The sequence below is a fragment of the Crocodylus siamensis genome, chromosome 7, assembly GCF_052110815.1.
Source record: "Crocodylus siamensis isolate JL-2025a chromosome 7, ASM5211081v1, whole genome shotgun sequence".
NCBI lineage: Eukaryota > Metazoa > Chordata > Crocodylia > Crocodylidae > Crocodylus > Crocodylus siamensis.
Window position 1 is genome coordinate 5,114,462 of NC_143401.1, and position 19,875 is coordinate 5,134,336.

The 19,875-nt window shown below is 64.9% G+C and overlaps 2 protein-coding genes across 3 annotated transcripts; one reads left to right on the forward strand and one right to left on the reverse strand.

Annotated features, from left to right (window-relative positions):
* Positions 1-1,193: 1,193 nt before the first annotated feature.
* Positions 1,194-6,454, forward strand: TMEM54 (transmembrane protein 54). The gene is made up of 6 exons (XM_090057782.1): positions 1,194-1,403; positions 2,509-2,702; positions 4,119-4,178; positions 4,913-5,101; positions 5,465-5,596; positions 5,994-6,454. Exons 1-6 carry the CDS (start codon positions 1,391-1,393, stop codon positions 6,084-6,086), a joined length of 681 nt encoding a protein of 226 aa, XP_089913908.1. The 5' UTR covers positions 1,194-1,390; the 3' UTR covers positions 6,087-6,454.
* Positions 6,455-7,689: 1,235 nt separating this feature from the next.
* Positions 7,690-19,257, reverse strand: HPCA (hippocalcin). Of its 2 annotated transcripts, none has more exons than XM_090057783.1 (5): positions 19,050-19,257; positions 18,410-18,446; positions 10,851-11,255; positions 8,393-8,498; positions 7,690-8,032 (listed from the first exon to the last, which is right to left on the reverse strand). In XM_090057783.1, the coding sequence occupies exons 3-5, from the start codon at positions 11,226-11,228 to the stop codon at positions 7,935-7,937; spliced, it is 582 nt and encodes a 193-aa protein (XP_089913909.1). In that variant the 5' UTR covers positions 11,229-11,255; positions 18,410-18,446; positions 19,050-19,257; the 3' UTR covers positions 7,690-7,934. The 2 variants fall into 2 exon arrangements, with proteins under 2 accessions (XP_089913909.1, XP_089913911.1); XM_090057785.1 differs by lacking the exon at positions 19,050-19,257 and adding an exon at positions 18,939-19,030.
* Positions 19,258-19,875: the final 618 nt, after the last annotated feature.

The window sequence follows — 19,875 nt, forward strand, 5'->3', positions numbered from 1 at the left end:
GCCCCGCACGCGGGGAGGGTGCGGAGAACTCGGGAGCGCTGGTCCGGAGATCGAGGGAGCCGGGCTGGCAGGAAGGAGAGCTCCCAAGAGACAGTGGTGGCTTGTGCTTGGCCCCAAGGGATGGGACAAGCAGGGGCTCTGAGTGCAAAGTCTCAGCTTTGCAAACCACACTTACCACTTACCCACTCGGCTGCATCTTGTGTCGCAGCCTCGAGGCCACAGGCCGCGCGCCGCTCTCCCCAGCCGCACCGCTCTTTTCCTAAGCGGTTTCTCTCGTCCGGCCCTCGGAGGTGTTCTCGCTCGTCCAGCCGCCCCGGAGCAGCTCTGCCCTCCCCCTCGTGCACCCTCTTCTGCTAGGATGAATCCTCCATTCGAACCAGCTCCTCGGGTCTCCCTTCCGCCCTGGGCTGTGCGATGCTGCAGCTGCTGGCCCGAGAGCCACCCGCCTCCTGGCTTTCCCCCCAGAGAGGCTTGCTCTGCGCTGGGTTCGAGATTAGGGGGTCGCACGCAGGGGCAGGCATCGCTGCTGCTATCTCCATGGCTGGCTGCTCTGCCAGGTCTGGCCGCTCTTCGGGTGGAGCTGCGAGCTGCGGAGAGGGATGGCTGGAGGGCGCTGCTCTGGGACCCAGGGAAGGGCTCTTTCAAAAATCAGGGAGTGAACCTGACCGGGGAAAGCAGGGCCAAAGCCGCCTCCCAGTCAGTTTTGAAGCATGTGGCTGGAGTTGGGATGCAGTTGCCTTCCAGCGCGTGCTCCAGGCGGAGAGGAGTGCGTGGGGTGGCATTTCTGGTGCCTGAGCGGTGCAGGGGGAGCTGCCGCTTTGCTCCCCCGAGCAAGGGACTGGCGCTCAGAGGCCGGGGGCCGCAGAGCCATGGGCGCAGACTCGCTGGGGCCGGCGCAGAGCGTGGAGCAGCTGGCAGGGGCAAGGGGGGAATACAAAGCTGCCCCCCAAGCTGGGCCAGGCCTGGAGACGTGCCCGCGTGAGCGCCGTCCAGGCCGGAGCCGAGCCCTGCCGCACCAGTCCCGTGCTGCTGCGGCCTGCCCCTTGGCTGCGGGCCCAGGACCGCGGCGCGGAGGCCGGGGTCCCTGCCAGGTGGTGGGGAGAGGCCCACGTACCTAGACAACTACAGGCAGGAGCTGGGAGCAGCGGTGGGTGGGGTTTGAGCTGTGAATCACCCTTCCTGGGGCAGGGAAGGTGGAGTTTAGCCCTTTGTTCCCAGCCCGGGGAGCTGGTCGGACAGGAAGAGCCAATCCTGCCGCAGGTTGGCGGGGAAGTGGGTGCAGCACCTGCATGGCGCAGCGCGCAGGTAGGGGCTGGGAGCGCGGCCTGCCTGCAAGGCTCCCCCAGGGCATGGACGCCTGAGCAGCCGTGGCCTGATCCCCACCGCGAAGATGTGTCGGCTCGGTGAGTGGGGTCCTGTCGAACCAGCGTCCGCTGGGGAAAGGTGCCTTGGCCAGAGGGGCAGGAAACGAGGGGCTGTAGCCAGGGGAGCCCCTGGCCCAGCACGAGCCTTGGGTCCCAGTCTCCCCATGGTGCTGGCCCTGCAGGCGTCGCCCACAGGCTGCGGGGAAGCAGACCCACAGGCCACAGCATTGCCCTCCTTGCTTCTCCGGCGCTGCCTGAGGACTTGGGGGCGCAGCTAGCTGAGCCCAGGTGCACGGCACCGCCTCGAAGCCGAGGCGCGGGACGCACCGCTCGCTCGAGGCAGCACGGAGCCGGGAGGGGAAACGAGGGCACCGGCCCTTGCGCGCTGCAAGCTTGTGGCCCTGGGTGGTGGGATGAGAGGTGCTGGGTGAAGGAGCCCCAGAAAGCAGGCGGCCGCCTCGCCTACGGCACAGCTGTCTGCACCGGGTCTAGGCGAGCAGGTCCCACCCCGCAGCTCCGAGGTTTCTGCAGGAGAAACCTGTCTTGAAGCCCTCGGGGGAGAGGGGTCCCCCAGCGCCCCGCGCAGCACGGGCCTGGCTTGCCAGCCACGTGGGATGGGGTGGGGAAGGATATTTTGGGACTGGATGTTTGGTGACGGGTTAATCTTTAAAGCAATCGGGTTTTATAGGGAGTGTTGGCATTTCCTCGTGGCCTACCTGCTGTGGGCTTGCCAAGCCAGCCGGGGGTCACGGGGCCAGGGGAGCGCCCAGCCTGCTCCTGCCGGCGCGGCGCGGCGCGGCAGGCTCGGGGCAGCAGGGGGGTGACCGTGAGCCCCCCTCACCCTCAGGCAGGGCTTCGGGCTCTGCTTTGTGGCAGGGAGCAGCTGAGGTGGGTCGCCAGGGGGCTGGACAGGGTCGGCCAGCGCTCATGCACCTTCCCTGCCCCCCGGATGTCGGGGCGGCTGCCCAGCCCTGGCCTTATCGCCTCTCGGGCGCTTTCCGTGAGCTGCCTCGGCCCTGGCCTCGCTGCTCTCGGTGCCCGAGGCCGGCGGGACTTGGAGGCGCCGCTCCGCGTGCGGCCGTGTCCTAGGCCCGCGCGTAGCCGCCGGGGTCACTCCCAAGGCTCGCCGCCCTCTCTCGCACAGACAACCTTGACCCTGGCGGGCACCAGAAGCTGCTGATGAAGACGGGGCTCATCCTGATCGTCATCGGCCACCTCAACTTCATCGTGAGTGCCCTGGTCCATGGGACCGTGCTGCGCTACGTGGCCAACCCCCAGGACACCATCTCCCTGCAGTATGCCATCTCCAACATCGTCGCTGTGAGCTCCACGCTCCTGGTGCGTCCTCGCGGCTGGCGGGGCGCGGGGACGGGGGACGGGGGAGGGGGCTGGGGTGTGGGGGTCAGGGGCTGGGTGGAGATGTCCTGTATGTTAAAGATGGGGGCAGGGGGGAGCTTTTTTCAGCGTGAATGAGGCTTCCAGGAACCGTGGGTCTGAGCAGTGGCTGGGTGAGGCCAGATCCCAGGGGGGGAGGGAGGGCGGTCTCCATAATGCCGGACCTCTTTATTGCACTCCCCCACTCTTGGGGCTTTTATGGGTGCTGTGCCTGGGACAGTGAGAGCTGCAGACTCAGCTCCGCAACCCCCCCCAGGCCCAGCATGGGCCCGAGCAGGAGCAGTGCGGTCCCCGGCCTCGTCTGGGGGAGGCCACTTGGGTTACAGCCACAGGGACAGGGAGGGACTCCCATGCCATGAACGTACAGGGCCGAGCGCAGCAGAGCCCGCCTGCCCAAATCCATATACAGCCTGGTGAGGACCGGTGACTGTGATGGGTCTGTCCAGCAAAGGGGAGGAAGGGACGGGGGAAGGTAGGAAGTGCCCGAGGCAGCCTGGGGGCTCCTGGTGCCCAAGCAGGGCTTTGTCCAGCCGCAGGGCAGGTCCTTGTAGGGATCCAGGTGGCCCCAGTGGGTGTCAGGTTCCCACCCATGACTGTGGGTTCAGTCTCGCACGTCCTAGCACACGGGGCACTAGCGGAGCGTGAGGTGCTCGGATATGAAAGCCATGGAGGATGTGCAAGTACATGGGGCAGCATCTGTGGAGCCAGGGCCAGCTCTGTGCAGGCTGCTGTCAGCTTGGCAGAGCTGGTGCTGCCCCTGCAAGAGCCAGGCCCGTAGGAGGGGGACGGGGCCCGTTCAGGCCGTTAGGACTTCATCCCGAGGTGCTGCCGGCATCCAATGCTCGAGGAAAAGAAATGCAGACCCACCTCCTGTCCTTAGAGAGCAGCGGTGATCCCGGCATGCTCTCGTGGGACCCACGAGCTGCCCACAGCCTTCCTAGCTCCTAAGGATTGATCGGCCCCACTCGGGGCTGGCCAGTGTGCATTAAGGGCACTGCATCAGGGCCGGAGCCAGACTCCTTGGGCGGGTGAACACCAGCACTGAGGTGACCGCCGCTGGGCCTGGCAGGCGGCTTCTTCCGGGGCTGAATGCCTACACGGCCGCTTCGCTGCAGGCAGGCTGCTCTAGAAGAGGATGCAGCCGCGGGGCAGGGGGAAGCACCGACTCCCAGACGGGGTGGCCATGATCCTGCATCTCTCTTGGGCAGAACCAGCTGTGCCCATATTAGAGGCAACCTCCCAGAAATAAAACCACGGCAAGGCCAGCGGGAGCCCCTGGCTCCAGGGCAGGGGGTATTTGTGTGTGCACCAGTGAGGGGTGTGCCAGCGTCTCCTCCCGTCTCTGTGCTCCCTTTGCAGACCATCTCCTGTGGCATCGCTGCCATCTTGCTCTCCAGGTACCTCATGCAAGCTGCCCTGGTAAGGATGAGGCTAATGGCACCCCCGGCCCAGCACGGCGTCCTGTCGTGCCCAGGGAAGGGCTCTGGTTTCTCTCCCCTCCACAGGGGATGGGCTCCCTGCTCCTGCCAGCTGGCTGCGCGTCTCCTCGCTCTGCCCTGCTGTTTGCACTTGCGCGGGGCCGAGCACGCTGGGCGCTCGCCTGGCCTGGACTTGCGCCGCCGTGCCCCATTGCCCCAGGGCAGCTTTGCCTCTTAGTCAGGGGCAAGGCACTCGCACGTCCACGGCTCCACACGGCTTCGACAACCCCTGCATCGGCGCTGGGCTCGGGCAAGCAGCACCCGGGCCTGGGGGACTGAAAGAGGGTGGCAGGTGGGTGGGTGTGCCCACGTGCGTGGGCATGTTTGTGAGTGTGAATGTGTAGACATGTGCATGTATATATGTGTGTGTGCATGTGGAGGTGCCCCTCTGTCTGTACGTGTGTGGGGTGTATATATCCTTGCGTGTGTGTGTGCACACACGCGCATGCACGGGTGGAGGCATTCTTGTGTGTACGTACATATCTGTGTGTGAGAATGTGTGTGGGGGTGTGGCCCTGTGTGTGGATGTGTGCGTGCATGTAGTCCGGTAGGTGTGCACATGCACAGATGCATTCCTCTGTGTGTGTACGTGTGTGCCCAAGCCCTGGTTTCCCGTGCGTGCGTGCGTGCGTGGGCATCCTGGCTGTGCAGTGACACCCTGCGCTCTCCCCGCAGAAGTGGGCCCTCTTCTCCCTCAGCGCGAGCAGCACCCTCCTCTCGCTCTTCTGCTCGCTGGGCCTGGCGGTCTCCATGATCCTCACCTTCGCCAACCGCGGGCGCGCGCTGCTGGCCACCTGCACCTTCGTGGACATGGACCTGATCCAGATCTCCAGCGAATGCCCCTTTGACCCCACCCGTATCTACGTAAGCACCCGGGGGCTGCGGGCCTGGGGGGTGGCTGGACCGAGAGCTCCTGTCCTCAGCTTCTGGAGTGTCCCCTTGTTGCTGGTAGCGGTGCCCCCCCGTGTCCTGCACCTCCTGCCCCGAGGCACCGCCGGGGCTATAGCTGCTGGTGTGCTCAGCTGTGCAGCAAGCTCCGGCCAGACCCCTCTGCTTTACAGGCGGAGGTGAGGGGGGCCTGGGCTAGGGGGCTGAGTGGGAGAAAGGACCTGTGCACCCAACGGTGCCAGCCTGTGCTTCCCTGCAGGCCAGATCCTGAGGCTGGGGGGCAGTGGAAGGACTCCCAGGGCCGGGCCTCAGCTTACACCCCCCCGTGTTTCCCTGCAGAGCTCCACGCTGTCCCTCTGGACCATCTCCCTGATCCTGGACTCTGTGGAGATCATCTTCAGCATCCGGTGCTTCCTGCTCACCCTCAGGCTCCTGCACCTGAGACTCTGCTGTGGGACCCGCAAGAAAAAGGTGACTCTCCCCCACCCCCCGCACCATGGAGAGGCCCCAGCACCGTGACCTGCTCAGGACCTGGTTCCACTGCCCTGGGGCTGGCCGAGAGCCCTGAGCCCCTCCAGAAAGCGACCCTGTCTCGTAGCGCTTTGAGGAGCAGAGGGGGAGCTCAGCTCGCTCCCGCTCACGAGGCCTCTTGGTGCGGCTTGAGGTTGTCACGCAGGTGCCCCCAGCCGTGTGGGCTGGCTTGGGCCCAACGCTGCTGGAAGCAGCCACGCTCCTTCCCACCTGGGAGCTGCAAGCACCACATCGCAGCCTGGCGCTGCCTTGCCCCACCCAGCCGTAGCCCTTGCACCCTGCTCCAAGGAGCTCCCTGCGCCCCTCTCTCAGGAGAGCTGCCCTTCGTTGTTCCCAGGTCTCGCTGCAGGCTGTCCCGGCGGAGCACCCGGAAGCCGGCGAGTGCTGGGACCTGCTGCGACGGGACCGAGTGGAGGCGGTGTGGCTCTGAGCGGGGCAACCAGCCCTCAGCACCTTGGCCTCCGGGCCATGCCCACCCACTCACGGCCACGCTGCCCTCAGCCCAAGGGCCGCCCAGCAGCAGGGGGCTGTGGCCTGGACCCAGAGCTGCGATGAAGGGACGGGATCCTCCTGCGTCCCATGAGCAGCATGACTGTGCTGAGCAGGCAGCGAGCTCCTTCTCTCTACCCTAGGCTGCTGCCGGGAGCCCGTTCCCCTGGCACCCAGGCTCCCTCCGCGTGGGGCTGAGAGGGTCCCCACAGACCCGAGCCTGGGCAGACGTCGGCGCCGACGGAGCCCCCTGCGCCTGGCTGCACTGAGACAAAACTTTATTCTGAAGTTATTAAAAGAACAAAAGCAGCCCAGCCCCCCCACCCGCCCCGTGCACACTCCCAGCCCTCCGGAGTGGGACCAGCGCCTGCCGCGTCTCCTGCTGGGCTGCCCCGGGCTCCCCCCGGCTGGTCCTGGAGAGACAACTGAGGGAGGGGTGGGGGCGGAGGGGCTGGCGTGTGCCTGCGCAGGGCTTGTCTTGGTGCGTGTGGTGAAGTGCATGGGGCAGGGGGGGCCGGCGGGCACCCCTGGACAGTGGGGTTGAGTGGGAGCTGGCATCTGGCCGTGCTCCAGGCTCTTGCCCAGCTGCAGGAGGTGGGAGCCAGGGACTGGAGATCACCTTGGTCCCTTCTCCCCCAGAGCTGCTCCTGCCCCGGCCCCTGTCAGGGGTAGCTCTCCCCTCTCTACCCTCAGGGGTGGTGGAGTGGCCAGAAGCTCAGGCGCCTCTGGCTGAGGCAGGGCGCTGCGTGGGTAGGGAGCTGCGAGGGACAGTCTGCTCTCCCAGATCCCACGGTCCCTGGCATCCTTTTCCTCCCCACCAGCCCTGCATAGGATGGAGCAACCTTTCCTTTATCTCAGGCCCCCTCCTCGGCCTTGCCGCAGGGGTCGGGCTCCTGTTTTCCCCGGACGCACTGAGCGAGGTCTTGTTCCCCAGCTGCGTGGTGGCGACAGAAGCCCTGGCCCTCCGGCTGGCTCAGGGCTGGACTGGGCTTGCTCTGCCCGCTGCCCCAGGGCTGCAGGGAGCCAAGGCATGGAGAAGCCTGCCCGGGCAGGCTGTCCCTGCATGCGCTTGGACCTGACCTGGCCGCATGCTGCTCCCAGCCGGGGCCCCCCTAGCTGCACCCAGGAGGCACGGGCGAGCAGCCGGGCTCTCCCTTGAGGGCAGGCACCAGCCCGATACTGCTGAAGCCCCCCGCCTAGGACTGTGGCAATGGAGGGGGTGGGAGTAGCCTGGCCTCGCTTCTGCTGGAGGACCGGGCAGAGCCTGGGGGAACGGACGGTGTCTCCTGGCTCCAGCAGGGGTTACTGCTGCGGCAGGGGCTCAGCTGACCTGGCCCCCACCCCCACTGGATGCAAGGCAGAGGTCTCGCATCTCTTCCCCTCCTGCCCCCCCCGCAGAGAGAGGGCTGAGCTGCCCCCCCCAGCAGAGCACCCTGCAGATGCAGCCAGGAGACCCCCCCCCAGCTCCTCAGAGCAGCCTCTGGCTTTGGCCCCAGCCCCGCCAAGCGAGCGGGTGAACGTGGCTCGTGACCCCCCCCCCCCCCCAAAAGAGCTGCACACTCACACGTACACATCTACGGACGTAGCATTGGGGAAAGGGAGCGGACGAGTCGAAGACGGTGGCAGTGCTGGCGCTTCGCGGGCGCGCGCCCCCCGGCCCCAGCCCCAGCGCCGAGGGCGGTGGGACGCAGGTCTCCCTGCCGGAGCCGGGGCTGTGAGGTCAGGTGTCGTGGCGGTTGCGGGCGGCAGGGGACACGGCCCATCCCTGCCAGGCGGCGCCGGGGCGGGCTCAAAACTGCGAGGCGCTGCTGGGGTCGCACTGCAGCAGCCGCACGATGGACGGGTCGCTCTTGGCACCTTTGATGAACTCTTCCAGAGACAGCTTGCCTGGGTGGCGGGGCAAGACAGGGCCCCGGGTCACTGGTGGCTCCGCTAGGAGCTGCCTGGGCAGGGAGCTGGGGGGCCCTTGGCCCCGGGCAGTGGCTTCACTCCCCCACCACAACCCCTGCAGCCGGCGCCTGGGCACTGCAGCTCCTCTGGAGACAGCGACCCTGGGACAGCCAGCAGCCCGTGGTCCCGGGCACACGGCCAGCGTGGTGGGGGACGGGGAGCAGCATCTTGCAGCCTGCCGGGAGGGGCCCGGCCCCACGAGCCAACTTTTAATCGGTGTATGCATGCCCCCCTCCGCCGGCCCGGGGATTTAGCCACGTGCCTGCACCCTAATCCCCCGGGGCTCCGCTCGCTTACCATCGTTATTAGTATCCATCTGTCGGAAGATTTTCTCTGTTCGTTTCTCCGGGGTGGATTCATCCTCAGGCATCTTCATCACCGAGGAAACCATTTTGTAGATGGCCTTATGGGAGGGAAGCGGGCAGGCAGTGAGGGAGCAGGGAGTTGAGGGAGGGTAAAGACCTGCTGCCTCCGGGAGACCCCGGAGACGACCCAAGCACAGCTCTCAGGGGCACTCCCGGTGAATAGAGCCTGTTTAAAGTATTAATGCAGCGCAGCAAGGGAAGCAGTGGCACAGATGTGATTAAAACGAGAGGTACTGGCAGGCGGGAGCTCCCTCCGGAGGGACCCAGCTCCCAGCCACCCTCGTGGGGAGGTAGCTGTAACTAATGTGCAAGGAGAAATTCCAGTCTGAGCCAGACCTGGCACTCGGGCAGTGATGGAGACAGAGCTGGCAAGGCCACCCATGCCTAGGCTGGAGCCTGCATGACCCCCGCAGCACCCGTGTTCGTGCAGCCTGGGGTCCCTATCCAAGCCTCAGCCCTTGAAGAGTTGGGCAGCAGCCCAGGGCTTGGCTAGTTAGCAGGGCTGGGCCGCTGGGCAGGTGACAGCCCGGTTGGCTGACGGGACACACACGGCACTGCACACCCACGTGCAAGGGGTGGCTCCAGCAGGACCCCGCTGGACAGGCTCATGGCTCCTGCCTCAGCTAGAGCTGGGCTGCAGAGGGTGGCTCGGAGGCAGCGAGCTGCTGCGTACGGAAGCTCATGCAGCTCTGATTCAGTTGTCTGCAAGGTGCAAGCCTCCCCTGGGCTATGGCTCTCGCGCGCAGGGAGCCGTGGCTGCCACGAGAGGGAGTGTAGGAGCAGGCAGGCTGGGGAGAGCAGGCACCGCGAGTACACGTACACACACACTTGCGTGCGTATGCACCCCCCCCCCCCGATCTGTCTGCCACTTGGACTGGGCACGTTGTTCTTCCCTGCAGTGGCTCCAGCCCAGCCTGGGCTGGGTTGTGGGGAGCAGGAAGGGAGAGTGGGGATCAATCAAACCCCAGTCCCCACATCTATGCTCACGCTGGGGACCGGGTTGAGTTCCCTTTGGCCACCCAGGGAGCCTGGCACTGGGGCTCAAGTCCTCCCTGGCACCTGATCTCAGGGCCAAGACCCCACGTTCACCCGGCTCCTGGGCTGGATGCTTCTGGGTCCTTCCTCTGCAAATCCCGCCCTGGTCTAGCAGCCTCGGCCTTTCCCCGAGCTCCCAGCAGTGACGATACCAGGCCTGCTGGGTCACCGCAAGCCCAACTGTCTCCCCAGGGGACACGGCGTTGGCGCTTTACTTCCCAGGAGCTGGCTTCAGGATCTGCACCCATGGCTCCCCCAGGCACAGCTACATTTGCTGTAAACAGGTGTCACCCTGCCATCCTGGGACCCGGAGCCTGCCAGGCACAGCCATATGCCAATGACAGCAGGGCGGGTGTCTGCACATCTCCCCTGGCCGCGGCAGAGCCAAGCAGAAGGGGCTGGCAGGGACAATGCCCGCACTCTTGCCCTCCGGTAATCTGGTCGGCTCACCATCCAGCCTGCTAATCTCCATTAAATTCAGATCCACAATCTGCTCCCAGCGGCCCCACCATCATGCAGGGAGCAATGAGCTGTACCCAGAGGGAAGGGTGGGGGGGGAAAACAGAGAAGCCTGCAGGAAACCAGGGAGCCTCTCTATTAAGTGCCTGCCCTTATTCAAAAGCTGCCTGCAAACCTCTCCTGCCGCAGTGCTGGAGGGAGGGAATCTGCTCCTGCTACTAGCCTGCAGCCCCCTCCCTCAGCGAGGCAAGCAGCCCTTGGTCCTCTCTCAGCCCAGAGCAGCCTCTCCTGCCAAGAGGGGCCCACGCAGGCAGCCTGCCTCCACCCAGGACAAGAGAAACACAGCTCAGGCAAGAGGCCAACCCACAGACCCTCCCCAGCTGCCCTTCCCCTAGCCCCATCACCGCAGGATGGGGTCTGGGGATGGGGCTCCATCCCGGGAGGATGTTTCACATTTGCTCTGCACAGGGGCAAGGCACTGAGCAGGGGGCAAAGCAGGAGAAAAGCAGGACCCTCAATGTGGGGGGAGCAAGGTAGTGCCTCTGGGGCCTGTGCTACTGCAGGGGCTCCCAAGTCACAGGCTGTCTGTGATGCCAAGGTTGGGGGGCCACAGAGTGCACCGTCTCCCCAGCCCTTCATGACGAAAGGGTGATGGTTGGGCGCATGCTGGCTGGGGCCCAGAGAGGTGGGGAGCTGCTGGAGGACCTCTACCGACAGCCTGCAGAGCGGCATACAGCAGGGACCTGGCTGGTGGGATCCCCCAGCCCACCCCCACTGCAACCACGAAGGGGAGGCATCCTAGCATCTGGACTGGGCCCTTACAGAGGGCAATGCCGCCTCACCCAGTGCGGGCAACTCCACAGCAGGGACCTGACACTGAGGAACCCCCGTGATACCTGCACGATCTCCAGCATCTCCTCCCGGCTGATGTAGCCGTTGCCGTCCAGGTCATACATGCTGAAGGCCCACATGAGCTTCTGCTCCAGCTTGCCCCGCGAGGTGACGCTCAGGGCGATAATGAACTCTCGGAAGTCGATGGTGCCGTCCCCATTGGTGTCGAAGGTGCGGAAGACATGCTCAGCGAACTTGGAGGCGTCGCCGTAGGGGAAGAAGTTAGCGTAGATCTTCTTGAACTCCTCCACGTTGAGGATCCCGGTGGGACAGTCCTTGAGGAAGCCCTTGTACCACTCCTGCAGCTCCAGGTCCGAGAACTCCGTGTTCTCCCGCAGGTCCTGCAGCATCTCCGGGCGCAGCTTGCTGTTCTGCTTCCCCATGGTCACGCCCGAGCCTGGGTTTGGGGCCTAGGAGCGAAAGGAGGTGAGAAAGGTCACCGCTTCCGCCCACCAGGTGCAAGCATCTCTCAGGGGCTGGGTTACGCAGGTGGCCATCGGCTGGTTCAACGGTCCCTGCCTGCCACAAAGTCTATGAATTGCCCTTGTGACTCCATGGAAAGCATCACAGACTTTCCTAGGTTGGCCCCATCACCTAGGAAATGCTGCCTCCCTTAGAGCTGACTGGCATCTCTGTGGGTGGGGTGCCCCTGACACCCTGGGGTGCTAGCACACGACCAGGGCTCCCAGGTGCTCTGGTCACACACCAACAGGCAGGCCAAGCTTGCACACCCCAAGGCACCTGAGCCAGCCTGAGGCAGGGCTCTTCCCCCCCACCATCCTCCCAGCCACCTCAGGAAGAACGGAGGCCATGTCCAACCACGCCATCCCAGGCTCATTGCCTTCCCACGTGGTCAGGCTGCCAGTCCACCCGTGGCATGTTGACCCCTCACACTGCAGCCTGGAGCAGCCTGGTCCACTCAGCCAGGCACCCTGGCACAGGGACTGAGCCCAGGGAGGGCAGGGTGCGGGTATGAAACGGGTGCAGCCGGGCGGGGGATCTTTCCCCGCTTATTTGCAGCTCACCCCACTGCGGGCACTGTGCCCTCGCTAGGCCTGGTTGTGGGGCTGCAGGCAGGCTGGCATCACTGCACCCCCATCCGCCCCTCACTACCCAGTACTCGCTCTCACGGCTCCCCTGAGAGCTCCCCCAAGCCACCTCCTTTGTTGTGGGCTCACCTGGGGCCGTGCTAACAGGGCAGGGGCTGCCTTCCCTAGCGAAGGTCCTGCCAAGGCCCCAGAAGCACAGAACAGGTTGCGGGGCAGGCAGGCAGGGGCTGCCCAAGCCCTGGTTTCTCCAACCTGGCTTGGTTGCAGCCACTGGCTCCAAAGCAGTAGCTGCAAGCTCAACGCCTCCTGCTCCAGGCCAGGCCACGCGGGTGGAGTAGCAAGGCTGGCTCGGGGACCACTTGCCAGTCCTGAGCACAGCATGTGGCAGGGGGCTGCTCCAAGCTCCCCTCAAGCCAGCCAGCTGGAGGTTAGAGCCCCACTGAGCCCGCGCTGGGGACCCCTGCACACAGACCAGTCAGGGCCGTTACACCTCCCGCTGACACCGTGAAGCCAGTTCCTGAGCCGTCACCAGCACGCAGACGGGCAGCCACCCCGCGTCTCTTCTACGGCTCATCTGCCTAAGGCCTTGATGAGCCCTGCTCCGGGCACGGCTCCCGAGCAGCCTTCTCCAGCCCCGCGCGCACGCATGCACCATTCCTCGGGCAGCCAAAGGGAGGCCTGCTGCGGTGGCTGCCATTTACAGCCCACTAATGGGCCAGCAGCTGGAGAGCTTCCCTGCAGCAATCCCTGGGCAGCTCTGCTCCTCATTTGCATAAGCAATTGCCAGCTCATTAGGCACGGAGCTGCATCCATGCCTAATGAGGCAGAGGGGCATCAGGCGTGGAGAGCTGCAGCAGGTGGGGAGCAGGTAGGCAGCCTGTCTCCAGGGATTCCCAGGTCATCACTCCAGTGCACTAGGATGCCCCGGGATAGACTAGCCCTGCCCAGGGCAGAGGTGCCGTGCTAGGGGATGCCTGCCAGCTGGGCCCATGAAAGCTCTTCCCCTTGTCCACCCCAACACTGAGCCTATACATCCCCCCCATTCCCTATTACAGCCCGTGCCCAGCCCCACCTGCTCCCCCCATCGTACCCTCTGTCCTGTCACTGGCCCCCTCTGTAAGTCTCCCCCCACCCCTCTATTATTCAGCTCCTTTGTGCTCCCCAGCTCCCGCTCTCCCTGTGTCCAGCTCATCTAATAGCAGAGCCCTGCCCTGTAGAGAGCAGCTGCCAGACAGCCCAGAAGAGAGGAGCCGTGTCATTACAGCCCACCCAGGGCTGGGCTAATGGCACTGCCAGGGCTGGCCAAGGCCATGCAGGGCGCAGGTGCTGCTTGTTGTCTGGTGAATGATGCCCAGGCTGGTGAGGCTGAAATGCACCTGGGTCCACGGCATCTTGTTACCCTTGCACTCAGCTCCCTGCCTTCGGGTGCGGGGAGAAGCCATCCTGAGCTGCCCAGGCCCTGGTTGTGCTGGGACTCTGGGGGACATAGAGCAGTGTAGCCTGGCAGGATGATTGGGGGGTGGGCTTCAGGTGGCTGGGAGGAAACAGGCCACAAAACCAGGAGGGAGACCCGGGCAGGAACCACTGCAGAGCAGCACGGCTCAGCTGGGAGGGAGGTAGCTTTTAGGATCCAGCAGCAAGGCAGAGATCCTTTGCTTTCAGGGAAGCAGCAGCTTTTCCATACACATCCGCTGCCCCCAGCAGCAACGGGCACCCAGCACCCCACACGCACGGCTATGCCAGGGGCACGTCCCCTGGCTGCAGGCTTATCCCCCCACAGACAGCCAGGCTGGTCTCCCAGGGGAAGCTTTCTTCCCAGTGCCGCGCCACTACAGCTTACAGTCACTGCAGGGTCTGATGTGGCACCAGTCAGACGCTGCTCTGACTGGCAACTGTGCATGCAGGGCCCGGCTGGGCCGGGCTGCAGACAAGGTCATAAAATGCAGCAGTCCTGGCAGGGAGCGTGCTTCTCGCAGCCTTGCAAGTGTGCGGGCAGCTCTGTTCACCCGAGCGAGTGCCACAAACAGGCAGAACCTGTGAGAGGAGGTGGAGGGAGGCGGCTGGGCAAGATGCGTCCTAGAACCAGGGAGTTTCTTTCCCCTCCCCTCAGTTTTTTGCATTGCACGAGACACCCTGGGGTGCTACGTCTGGCTGCAGGAGCGAGACAGGCCCCTCCACAGGACCTGCATGCCAGCAGGGTCAGCTCTGCGCTGCCTAGCTCCCCCCAGCCCCATGGCACTACCCTGGGGGACCCATTCAAGCTCTCCAGGATGCCAGGTACCTCCAGCTGGGTTAGCTGCCTGTTCAGTTAGGATGTAATGAAAGCAGAGGCTGGAGCCATTTGCCACTTAGGCACTGCAGCAGGAGCCTTGAATCTCCATGCGTTCAGCCTACCGGAGAGCCGAGATGCACCTACAAGAGGTAGCTGATTTGCCAGGGAGCCTGAGCTGGGACACAGCAGCAGAGGAGAGGCATGTGATCCTGTCCAGGAGGGCTGTAGGAGGAAGCAGGACCAAAATCTGCAGCTCAGGCCTCAGACATGGGTCTCTCGCCACGTGCCCCTCAGGTTCAAGCCTTTGCCAAGCAAAAGAACGGCGGAACGACCCTGAAGCAAGCCTCAAGGAGAGACTGGGTCCAGCCATGGGGGCGGGGGGAGCTCACTGCAGCATGAACTTGGAGCTGGAGCATAGATGCATCTCGCTGAGAAGCTGCATCGGGACCACCTCAGAGAAACCAGCCCTGCTGCTCATCTGCACACCGCATTATCACAGCAGCCCCATGTTTCTGCCCTCTCCTGATTGCTTCCCCACCTCCTCCCTCCCATCGGCAAAGGACAATCTCACGTCACTGCACACCACCAGTAACTGCAGAGATGCATCATCCTAGAGCGTGAGGTAGACAGGACCAGTCCTCACACTCTCGGGAGCCAGCGTGGGATGCTCTTGGCTGCTTGTCTGAGAGGGAAGTGCCCCCGGGACATTCAGGAGGTGGCAGATCTGTAGCCAGGACCACGCAGGGAGAAAGGGAATTTCAAAGGCAGTTTCCAGAGGTGCCCAGTGCTGGCTTGCGGACTGGGCAGGGACTGGAGCAGTGGCTCAACAGGCCATTTCATAGCTCTCTCAGCACAGACTTTGTACCAGAAATAAAACAGAAGCCTTGGAAACACATCCTCCATTGGAACGAGCTGCGAGGAGCGGAGGCCAGGCAACGGCAAGCCCGTGGGAGAGAACACCCTACTTCTAATGCACAGCAACTTCCTTATTCATGCCCCGAGCAGGTGAGACTGTAGGCATGACCCACGCCAGCCCTCCCCAGCCACGGCTTCCCAACAGCTAAATACAACAGGTTTTAAGCAGCTGGAGGCTGCCAGTTCCTTGGAGACCAGCACTAGCCAGCGGGCATGTCAGGCTAGAAAGGGACCCTTGACCCAAGTATGCTGGGGAGGCAGGAGTGCCAGGAACAGCATCTGATGTAGGGATGCAGAAGTGGAGACCCCTGAGCCTGGTGGGCTCTGAGCGATGCATACAGATAGGCCACGATCCCTAGGGCAGCCAGGTTCAACCACATCCTTCCAGTTCATGGGGGACCAGCAAGGATGGGCTCTGGTCCTCAGTGCACCAGCTCACTATATCCCTCTGTGACCTGCCTGGTGAAAGCAGCCCGACACGCTCACACGCACAAGCCCCTGCTCCCAAGGAGCAACGTGCTAATTAGCTGTCTGCTTGGGGCTAGGATACCCTGAGAGGTTAAGTGACCTCCTCAAGGTGACAAAGCCAGTCTGGGGTAGAGGTGGGGACAGAGCCAGGCTCCCAGCCCCATGCCTGGGTGCCCTATGCTCAAGATTTCACCCTGGACTTCTTCTCAGTCCGCTTGTCACTTGCTGGAAGATCCAAACCCCAGTGCCAGGAGCTGCCGCGGAGGCCTGAGTTTTCAGCCTGGTGCCCCGATGCTGTAGTGGGCAAGCCGATCCCTGAGCTCAGCATGGGCTCCAACGGGCCCATTGCTCAGATGTCCATGCTGGAGGCATGCGGTTAGTTGATGGCCCCACTACTCCTGACCAGCTGCCAGTGAGCAGCACGCTGATGGTGCCAAGAAGCGTAAGGATTTGTTCCATCTAATTGGGAGCGATTCTTCCAGTGTCCTTTTCCAGCTGCTCTGCAACATCCTGGTGGGGTTTGTCTTTCCAGCTGGCCCCGCACGCAGCCAGAGGCTCTCACCACACCGTCCGCAGTGACACCACGCCTGCTCCCCTGCCCCATGGCCTGGGTCACCGAGATCGCAGCAAGGTGCGATGTGAGCTCCCGTTCTTCCTGAAGTGCGTTTGCCAACCATTAATCCCGTCTCCCCAACGGTGCCCGTAGAGGACACTGCCGACTTCTCTAGGTCCCATTCTCCTGCAGGATCACGGCGTGCTCACGCGTCGCAGTGTCAGCAGTGAGGTGAGCTGCCCTCCGCTCTGCCTGCTTACAGGATCAGGGGGAGGCAGTTTCTCCCTAACCTTTGCTCAGCCTTTAAGTGCTGGAGCTACTGCAAACGCCTGATATCTCAGTTCAGAACAAAACCATCCCCATCGTATCCCCACTCCCGCGTGGGTCCTGCGACACCTACAGAAGTGACATGTGCCTCGTTCACGTTGCTGCAACCCTGCCTGGCACTGCTGGAGGAAGCTCCCTGCACACAGCCCCCACCTCCTGGCCTCGGAGAACCACTGGCCGACTTCGGCCAGAGTCGGGGCGGATGGGCATTAACGGCCCATCTGTCCGCACAGGCCTGGCCCGAGCCCTGCCTGGAAAGCAAGTGCTGGCGGCAAAAGCTTCAGAACTGGGTCAGCTGCCTTTTGAGAGGTTTATTTCCAGCTCTGCGCGCCCGAGCCGCGTAGGCCGGGACGGTAGCGCCTGGCAGAGCCAGCGCCTTCGTCTTCGCCTGCCTACGCTCCATTAATGTTTAACTGGCTCTTGACAGCAATCATCCTGGTGTCCCAACAACACCCCCCAGGGCCAGGGCTGGGGTGGGGGGGTCAGGGAGGGCAGGCCACAAAACCCCACAGCTCTGCTATGGAGAGGAAGGGCAGTGGAGGCTGTGCGGAGGGCACGGTGCAGGGGTCCGGAGGGAAAACGCAGCCACAGCAAACAACCACTTCGCTGCCCACGAAGGGCAGCCAGGAGCCAGGCTCCAGGAAGGCTTGGAGCAAGCGAGCACCAGGGAAGGACAGAAGGAGACCAGATCCCTGCGACGGCAGCCTGCAAGCTTTCCTAACGTCCGTGAGCCTAGAGGCCCTCTGGATCATGCAGCTGGCGGGGCACAGGTGCCAGGACCACGTGGCCCTGAAGCTGACACGGGCCACGCAGGCGGCCTGGTCCCCACGCCAGGGCTCTGGCTGGAGGAGCCTGGCTGCAGGAAAAGCTGGCAGCTCCCTGCTCGGGGAACAATAAGGACAGACGTGCAACGTGGGTCTCGGGGCTCCGGTGGGCCCTCTCCTAGGAGGCCAGGCCCCTCACACAGCAGAGGCTGGGTGGAGCTGGGAGCAGTGCCCAGCACCCTGCACAAATTCTGACCACAAGACAAGGGGAGGCCAGGTGCCCTCAATGCTGGACCTCCCCTCGGGTCACCCCACCTTTCCCCTCTCCCCCGCCCTCTGCGGAGCGGGTTTCAGCCATGCACCAGATCCACGCGTCGGGACTTCCCAGGCCTCCCACGGGTGCAGCAGGTTAAGCAAAGAGCAGCTGCAAGAGCTAGCAGGGCTCGAAGCTCGGACCAAGCCCTGCCTCTGGCCCAGAGGCTCAGCCTCCGCTTGCAAGAGGAGAACCATGAATCTGTGAATCTACGAGCCAGCCCCTGCAAGCCAGCTTCCTGGACCCCCACCTGCTCCTGCACCTCACCCCAGTGTGGCTCAGGAGTGCCACCTCCCGGGTGCAGGGCTCTGACCGGCAGGGCTGGAAGTTTCCAAGCCAGGGAAGTCCCAGTGAAATGGAGCAGCATTTGGTGCCTCATCCCCTTCAGCTGCTTGGAACAGCCCCAGTCCGTTTGCCCCCTCACCCCCCGAACGACATCCTCCACAAGGGTCCCCTTCCAGAGAGACCCCTGCCCTCCGCCACTCCGCTCTGCAATCAGGTCCCAGGCTGCAACGAGCCCCGCGGCTGGATCTGCAGCCGCAACCCCCCCCAGGAACGCGCTCGCCGCTGAGCTGCGTCGCAGGACCAAGCTTCCAGTTCGTGCCCCAGGCAAATCCCAGCAGAGGCTCCCCTTCCCCTCTCCCCGCAAGGCCCAGCCGTAGCAAGATGCCTCTCTGTCCCTCCCGGTTCTGCGCGCAGTCAGCTTGCTTGCCGCATCCGTGGGAAGCAGCGATCCAGCATTAACACCGAAGAGACACCCGGGGGGAAGACCAGCGAGGCTCTGCTGGAAGCTGTTTTCTTCCACCCCCCCCAGACATTAATACACATGCACACAAGATACCCCCCCGCCGCGCACACAGCACAGACACGGCTCCTCAGGTTCGCATTCGGTCCATTACTCACACAGAGAAGAGCAGAGGTGGGGCCGGAGATCCAGGAGCTGGAAAGAAGTTGAGAGGCAGTCAGGCAGTGTCAGCAACCCACCCAACGCGTCCGCCGGCTCGGCCCGGAGCCGCACTGATGCCAGGCTTCGCTCCCACCCCCCTTAGGCACAACGCCCGAGCGAGCAGATGAGCCTCACGCTGCATCCCAAGCTGGGGCTGGCAGAGCCAGCCTCCCCGGGGACGCGGGGTTCTGGAGGAAGTGAAGCTCCCACCCCCGGATCCGGCGCCCGGGGAGAGGGGACTCTTCTCAGCCCAGCTGGGTGGCGGGCGAGCGGGGCGTCAGCGCGGCCTGCCACGCAGCCCCCTCGGGCGAGCCCCAGCCGGCGGCTTTCTGCGGCAGCCCCCCCGCGAGCCAGCCCAGGACGCGGGGTGCGATGCAGAGCGCCCAGTCTGGCCGCGTTCGCTCCCCGGGAAGGGGGCTCCAGGCCCGGACCCAGCGCCCCTTGCAGGGGCACGGTCCTGCCCCCTCGCCTCCCCCCAGCACCTACTGCCGGGGCGCCGAGGGGGCAGCGAGCGGCTGGAGAGCCTGGCTGCGCTTCCCGGCGTGGCGGGGGTGAGGCGCTGCGGAGGGGCCGGGCGGCAGCCCCCCGCCCCCGCACCTGCGAGAGGAGCCGCCGCTGCGCGGCCGCGGGCGAGGGACGTGCGCCCGCCGGGCGGCCCGGGGGCTGCGAGAGGCGGGGCGGCCGCGGCGCCGGCTCCCGGCCCGGGGGAGGCGCCGCCCCGCCCCCGCCCCCGCCCCGCCCCGCCGCCGCCGGCCGGGGCTGGGTCGGGGCTGCGGCGCGGGGGGCAGGAGCCGGGCGCCTCGGTGCCGGCGGGCTCAGGCGCACGTGCCGCGGGGGAAGGCCGCGGTGCAGGGGGAGGGCCCGCTCCCGGGGCGCGCGGCACGGCTGCCTCCAGAACAGGCCCCGGCGCCAGCCTCTGTCACAGCACGGATGGGGACACCTGCCCTTCTGGCCCCAGAGGCGGCCCCCCCCTCCGACGTGCAGAGACACCCCCTCAGGGATGCGCGGAAGGGTGGAGCCAGGTACCAAGCAGCCCCGGGGTGGCAACACCCTGGCACTGCTGCAGAGAAGGGCGGAACCGGGTCACAGTGGCACCGCTCCCAGCGCCGAGAGAGACAAGCGCGCGCGCGCCCAGGGGCCGAGAGCTTCCCCCAGGACCCAGCCCGGTGGGGCGCCGGACCCGGCTGTGAAAGGGAAGGAACTCAACTGCAATGACACTGGAGCTGATTGAATTCGCCTCTCTGGCGGCCGGCAGATCACTGCGCTCCGGCCCCAGCACAGGCCAGGCTGGCCTGGGATCCGACCCCTGAAAGCCTCCACTTGAGGCTTCTCAGTTTTGCAGCTAATTCCAGATTATCCCTTGGGGGATTTGGCTTCCAGCTCGCAATCAGGTGTGTTCCGGTTGATATTAAATCTCTGCGGC